At 43.4% G+C, this 7,349-nt stretch overlaps 1 protein-coding gene across 2 annotated transcripts; it reads right to left on the bottom strand.

Annotated features, from left to right (window-relative positions):
• Positions 1 to 652: 652 nt before the first annotated feature.
• LOC119269742 (phospholipase ABHD3-like) lies at positions 653 to 6,699 on the bottom strand. Of its 2 annotated transcripts, none has more exons than XM_037551657.1 (14): positions 6,402 to 6,699; positions 6,069 to 6,158; positions 5,622 to 5,689; positions 5,469 to 5,545; positions 5,241 to 5,330; positions 4,821 to 4,943; positions 4,235 to 4,312; positions 3,653 to 3,738; positions 2,943 to 2,991; positions 2,634 to 2,690; positions 2,319 to 2,449; positions 1,850 to 1,933; positions 1,695 to 1,761; positions 653 to 1,342 (listed from the first exon to the last, which is right to left on the bottom strand). In XM_037551657.1, the coding sequence occupies exons 1-14, from the start codon at positions 6,650 to 6,652 to the stop codon at positions 887 to 889; spliced, it is 1,707 nt and encodes a 568-aa protein (XP_037407554.1). In that variant the 5' UTR covers positions 6,653 to 6,699; the 3' UTR covers positions 653 to 886. The 2 variants fall into 2 exon arrangements, with proteins under 2 accessions (XP_037407554.1, XP_037407553.1); XM_037551656.1 differs by having other exon boundaries at positions 5,469 to 5,551; positions 6,402 to 6,697.
• Between the last annotated feature and the right edge of the window lie 650 nt (positions 6,700 to 7,349).

Below are 7,349 nucleotides of genomic sequence, written 5' to 3'. Positions count from 1 at the left end.
ATAGTTACGTGACATTATTCAGTGGGATGACAGTTTTGAGCTTTCATACCAGAAAATGACACGTCGCTTTGAAAAAACTGCCAACCCCCTAACAACTAAAACTGTCAATAAAAACATTCGAGCTGTCATCCCTTCCCGGCGAACGGTCGCCAGATAAGATTTCCGTAGATAATTCAGAGGAAGATGCAAGTATATCTCTCAACGGAAGATTTCTGTAGATTATTCAGAGGAAGATGCAAGTATATCTCCCAACGGAAAATTCAGAATCGTTTTTCAGAAAACCGCATCTTATCAGCATGAAAAGGCAGGCAGGGAATTTTACGCTAGGCCAAGAACGAAAGCGGAGCAGAGGCCGGCCGGGGCCACGCGTGTGTGGCCAGGAATCGAACAAGTGCTCCCAAAAGATATCTCACTAGTCACTGCACCGAAATCGTAGACGATCCAAGCAAATCTGACCAGGAGCATAGCCACGTCAAGGAGATGATACGTCAATGTCAGCCATTGTCCCTTTTGTTGACACTTGAGAATGTTAACCACCTACGGAAACCACCAATTTCCCGTTTTCCCATTCTCGCTTTCTTGGATTAAAGAAGACAGAAACCCTCCACACCAGCCACTTGTCTCTAGCAAGCGCCCAGAGAGGGGATCAACAAGACAAACCCAGCCTTTTCTCTTCTATGGTAGTAACACATGCAGGTTGGTGCGAGATGGCAACACGACGATATGGAAGCATCTTATCCGCACAAAATTGCCTAAACACGTATAGCTGAAGACAGGTGCACGTATGACACCGTTATTATTCCGACCACTGCACCAAGGCGTGCATACAGACCATGATGCAAAAGGAGTAAATACTATGCGCAGAGTTTACTTATCTGTACCATGATTACTTAGCGGACAGAGGATTCCTTGACTTCTTCCTGAAGAGCATGAAAGCCAGGGAGCCAAGCAGCGGCCACGATGTCACCAAGGCAACGTACGCGAGGAGCCAGACTGACCTCCCTTGGTACCGGGCGAGCTTGTTTACGGATCTCTTGACGGGAGCCATGGCATCGCGGATCTTATCAGCGTAGCGTTCCTCCCCTTGCTGCTTTGCGGACCCTGCAGCTGCAGGGCTTTGAGCGGGCACTGCATCCGTGCCGCTATTGTTCTCCACTTCCTTGGCTTGTTCATCTTGTTGTGTGCTGTTCACCGTGGCATTCGGCTTCAGATCATCGGTGATCTGGCTAGAAGGGGGGCCATCGTTTCCGACCGGAGCTATCATTCCATCTCCAAGGATGTTGACGTACGGGCTCTTGTCAATGGACGACTCCAGTGAAGAATGCAGAACATGATCTTCCGCCTGCATTTAGTTACGACATTAACAGACCAATGTAAAGACCATATCAAAATTGGGTGTGCGACATACGGATACGAGGATATCATAAAATGAGCTCAGTTCAGTTGGAGCCCCCCTTTTTTCTCAAAGTTTACAGAACACATTTTGGTGTTCCAAAATAAAATATGTTTTTCTTTTTCCTTTTTTGCACTAGTACATATAGATTTAACTATTTTACATGTATGTAGATCACATCTTTATGTATTTCAAAATATGTATTTCATTTTATTTTTTTGAACTCGGGCTCCAATGGACCCGGGAGCCAAAGCGCTGCACTTAGGTGCTTTCATCCATGAACTATGATATAGTGACACACCTTTTGTCGATGCATGTACGAGCTGTCATGCAGAGCACAAAGGAACTCAGACACAGCTCCAACCCACCTACAAAGTATTTCAATTAAATCATGCAATAAAAATATAACCCACATGGATATACTAAACATTTTCAGATATAGTACGATCACCATACCATAGTTTTCCAGCAGTTAGTCCTTGAAAAAATGCGAGATGGCCACCATTCTGAGTAGTCGCCAAAACAATGTTCTTGTTCGCTCTAAATCAAATCAAGATGCTTTCAATAAGTAGATACCAGTAATCATGTATGTGCAATGGACGTTTTCACATTATACATCCCGTGAGATATAAATGGCATATGCAGCTGACATGTACAACCAAGAGAAGCAGCAGGCTATGTAAATCGAATATAAAGAATGTGATGGGATAGAAATATCAATGAGATGTACGGAGAAATTTGTCAAGAAGTTAAGAGAGCTAAATGTGCAATTAAGAGGATAATTAGCGCATGTGTTTGAGCTTATTTTCTCATCCATTGGATCAATTCCTTATGTATGCTCTGGATTGATTGGAACTCATGCTTCAACATTGGTATAGAAAATATAAATTTCAGGGGAATGCTTTTTACAAGGAAAAAAAATCACCTGCATTCGTCCCAAGGAATTGCCTCTCTTGTGCAAAGGGGGTCATCCAAAGCACTTATACAAAGCAAGGGAACTGACACATTACCAACAAAACTAGCACTGCTGCACCGGCGGTAGTAGGTATCCACAGTCTGAGAAATAAAAAATATTACGTGAGCAATGAGATTCTCCCATTATTCAACAGCAAGCAGTTCTTAATCTTATAATCATAGAGCAGTGGGCATGTGATGTAAGCAACAGGAAGAGTAAGACATCTGATTGATGACAGAATCAGGTAATGAGCAAAGCTAGGCAATGGGCGTGCTAGGAAGGTACCTCATATTTTGCAACAATGCAAGTGGCATGGTGGTCAAACTCCCGGATAGAGCGTGACTGAAAATAGAAAAAAAAATGAATATCCTCTCAAAACGAACTCTCCCAGTTATGAAGTAGCAAAGTAGTCAAACTGTTGGCAGCTTGAATTTAAAGTAGACAAGTAGCTAATTATAAAACAGTACATGCCAACAAATCAGTGTTCTGGCTCCACAAAGTGAAAGTGATCAAATTAACAGAAGGACAGTTTCAATATAAATCCCACAAATTTATGCAGTGCCTGAAACAATTTTGCAGCAGACTGAGTCAAACCTTTTTAATACCCTCCCAATTTGCAAGGCGAGCCAAGACAGGTTGATGTCTGCAAAAGGGGAAAACATAAGCAATCTAAGAAAGGGCCCTCTTGCTCAACAGCCATCATATAATCGATTACAAGTTTTAGTGCCGTGAACTACAACTTGGATCTTTTGTCATTATTCCTGTCACTAGTCTGCAAAGGGTACTATCATAGTGAGATCAGATCAGAAGTGAAGTATGGACAATAGACTTGTACCCAGTGCCTCTTGCAACCAAAAAGTGGAAAATATAGAGCATTTCTAGGTTCTGTTCTAGCTCCAGACTGCTAGTGGAACCAATACACTTGCATAGACATTGTTTTATTTTCGGCAAAGCTGCAGAGATTATTGGATAATGGGAACATATCACGCATTTGCTCAAACCTGTACAAATATAGTTTTTCCCCTTGTACAGACATGTATTTCCAAGCTGTAAAAGAATTAGAACTACAGTACAAAAAATGGCATCACTGAACTAGGGTTACATAGACAAAGTTTATCTTCTGTCCTCAAGTGAGACTTTAATATATTTAAAAAACTAAATTTAGGATTAATATATACACATAATAGGAATCTACAGGAGGGTATAGCAGTAGCACCAAAATCAAAACAGTAAGAATGATGTCAAAACTGGAGATTCGGTAAAAAGAGTCATGTAAAAATGCTTACTAAGGACCGGATACTTACAGCTTTGCATAGCCCTTTAGACCAAACGCAAGGGCTTTGTCATAAAACCGTTGCACAAGCTTACGGGAAATAAATCTGTCACATACCTACAAAATTGAAGTTAAATGACAAAATACAATGATTCTAGTGCTGAATTGGTGTTGCACTAATACAATGATGCTAAGTGCTGATTTGGTGTTGCTCTGTGGAAGCAATTGGGTAAACTTGGTAGTACAGAAGAGAACCCTTGCCCTTCTATCGAAATGATTACGTTATGACTCAAAAGAGGTTAAGAATGGATAACTCTGTAATAGTAAAGCAAAAGCAAAATTTGATACTTAAATTTACTGCCGCGGCCTCCCCTAACAGTTTTCGGTAAACAAGAAAAAAGCAAAAGCACTTCCAGAAATCTCCCCAGATGAATCAAAACATAGGAAAGATTATTCATAGGTTCTTTGAGCAGCGAATCTCTTTGTTCATGACAAATACATTCTTCTCAGGAAGGTGGTGTCAAACTAAGTTCAAAATTAGTGAGAGTTGCAGTAAATTGCATATGCAGTTATAAGTACTATGTACTACAGTTAATCAGGTCCAGCAACTAACCACCAGATCCCATGGAGAACAAATAGATGCAGCACCAGCCAGAGGAGTACTCTCACCTTCTTCTCCAAGGTACTTGACCTGGGCAAAGATGTGTATTCAATATACACTGTCAGTACATCAATCAAGATTGCTCTTAGATCCAGTGACATATTTTAGCATTTATTGAGATAATAAGCAAGAGCAGCACGGGAGTTAGTGAACACACAATAGTAGAAATCCACATTATCTAAATGATAAACCTGTAAATGATAGATCTGACAAGGATTGCCAAATGATCCTTACGGGGGGTTTTGGCGAGAGAAAAAAGGATAGATTTGCATTAATTATGTGTGTATAATTTTTCTTCAAAAACACTTAGTTTAACATCATATGCGGAGGGAAGACTTAATAGAATAGCTGGTTTCAGACACTACCTGGATGGTCCAGTCTGGTTTCTTACGTAGTATGTAAAGAAGTTATAATTTTAAAACTAAATCAAAGTCAAATACAAAGGTCCAAGTGGTGTTAGTAGACTAAGCAACTAACAACTATTCAATCGTCACTTGTGGTAGAAAATGAAAGGCAAGTTTAGACAAAGATAACATACCAGGATATTGGCACCTATGCTTGTACCAACACAGAACATCGGAGCCTTTGGATACTTGCGATGGAGATAATTAATAACTTCTCGGACATCCTCTGTCCATCCACCATTGTAGAGGCAATCTGACTGTCAGGCAAACAAAATTTATGGGGCGAGTGATGGTGAATGACCAAATGAATTCATTCAGTGCACATCAAACTTCTTTCTGCAGTCTATAAGTTTGACTTCCGGCATGTTCTATGGTCATTTTAAGGTAACCAGGTTTATAGCTCAAGTAACAGGCATAAATCTTCTTGACAATTTACAGGTGACAAGCAAACTCCAAACAGCAATCAAGAATTTGTAAGTTTGCAGCAAAGTAACAGGGAGATTGCGGAGTGAAATATCAATAACTGGAAATGTAAATTATATAACTGAACTTACTGTAATGGACACACCACCAAGACCCCTGTGGTTACTTACAACAACATTCCACCCTTTTGTTGCCATGGAATGAACCAAGTGTTTTGCATACTGCAATAGCCAACTAAATATTTAGAATGGTTACCAAATATAGTAATAAGTTATCTAATCATGAAACCCAGAGCTCTTCAAATATGCAACACAGGTATAACTGTATAAGCCAACATCAGAAAAAGGTTAGAGACTAACAGCAGCATCAGAATCACTGGTTAATCCAGGGACGACAACTAAAAGGGGTGTTGAAGAATCTTTTGAAATGATCTCATCTGCATCTGCCAAGCTAAAAATGTCAGACACCACCATATATGATATATACAATTCCACAATATGTGAGCCCCATACCCTCCAAATCAAAGGCCAGCAGCCAATCCAAAGCAATGGTTCCACCATCACGAACTGTGTACAGTTGCCTGCAGTATAGAGGATATAATCGGTCCATTGTCAACCAAAAATGTAAGAGAAGTGATTCTCGTGCTCCTCCAAAATCAAGAAGGCATACATCATGAACAAAAAGAGTTAACGCATTGATCTTTATCATATTGAAGAGCAATAACAGCAGTCACGAAGAAATGATGCATAGCCAAATTAAATCACATGAGTTGATTGTTTTGCGTTCACAGAACCAGCAACTACAGTCCAGCGTGTAGTTAGACTTGTGATACAGTAGCAGAATAACTGCCAGTGCAGACTGCGGTAATTTTTTCAAAGGGACACTATAATCGGATAGTTTGCAATGTTCAAGAGCAGAATGCACTTGTACAACTAATCTCTACAAGGATCTAGCCTAACCTCTTGTAGGTGAAGGACGGTGGTCTGCCATGGATTCCCAGGAACAATGTCTGCAAATGCGGGCTCGCAAGCCAAGGCGTCGCCAGGTACCTGCGTCCATCATCATAACACAAACACAGTCAACCTCAGGCAGCCATGGCGAAATGCAGAAGTCGCCTGAAAGCACAGCCAGTCGCACCAATGCAGCTCTGACCACGAATTGCGGTGGCCGAACGATTAGACTGAAAACCCCAGGCGGCGTTTAATTTAATTATTATTCGGGTCCTGCTATTTCTGACGCGACCGAGAAAATTCGCCGATCAGGCCCAGGGCCCGGCGGCCGTGCGTGCGTACCTGCCGTGGAGCGAGCGGCACTTGGAGGCGACGCAGTGGTAGATCTCGGAGGCGGGGTGGAAGGTGAGCTCGACGCGGCGGCCGCGGAGGCCGCGGAGGAGGTCGCCGATGACGTGGAGCTCCACGAACCGGTACGCGAGGGCCGAGACGGCGACGAGGGCCGCGAGCGCGTAGTGCTCCGCGGGGACCAGCGCCGCCGCGCGGCGCAGCAGCTCGCCGGCCGACTCGCCGGCGGCGGCCGCGGCCGCCATTGCGGGACGCGAGGGGTCGAGGGGATCGGACGAGACGAGGCCGCGGCTGCGTGGAGGGAGGCCGGAGGGAGGGAGGGAGGGGGCGAGCGGGAGTGGGAGCGGTAGTACTATATACGAAGGTTGTTCGAGCGGCGGAGGCCGCGACCCACACGATGATGGACGGAGATGGCCCGCGAGAAGGCGAAGGACGAGAGCGAGAGAGACGTCGCCTCGTCGCGTTTAGGCAAACCGCCAGGACACGAGGCCCCTTCCTCGCGGGTCCCGAATTTGGGCGGAGGCTGGCATTCTCGTACGGTCGTACCGTCACGAGTTACCAAGAGAGGTGCCGTTGAACAACCGCACGGACGTGGTACGTACCTGTCACGAGAGAGAGGAGCTCATGATCTTTCTCCCGCTTAGGAATGACCTCCAAGTCATATCTTCTTTGCTCTAGATTCTTTACTTTTAAAAACATGCTAGCCTAGATACCTTTTTTCTTTGCGGCAGTTAGCCTAGATACCATGAACATGACCATTTTAACTACTATAGTAACATACATTTGGACAAAAACGGTATAATCTACGAGTTATGGACAGATAATGCAGTAGAAACGGTATAATCTATTAAGCATCCCAAGAGCATTGTCAAGATAAATGTGGTTGAGGCCTTTTTATGCGGACCCACACAATAGGTGCGGAGGATTCGAGTGATAGCGCAA

This window comes from Triticum dicoccoides, chromosome 3A, assembly GCF_002162155.2.
Source record: "Triticum dicoccoides isolate Atlit2015 ecotype Zavitan chromosome 3A, WEW_v2.0, whole genome shotgun sequence".
NCBI lineage: Eukaryota > Viridiplantae > Streptophyta > Magnoliopsida > Poales > Poaceae > Triticum > Triticum dicoccoides.
This window is presented reverse-complemented; position numbering and strand designations above follow the sequence as displayed.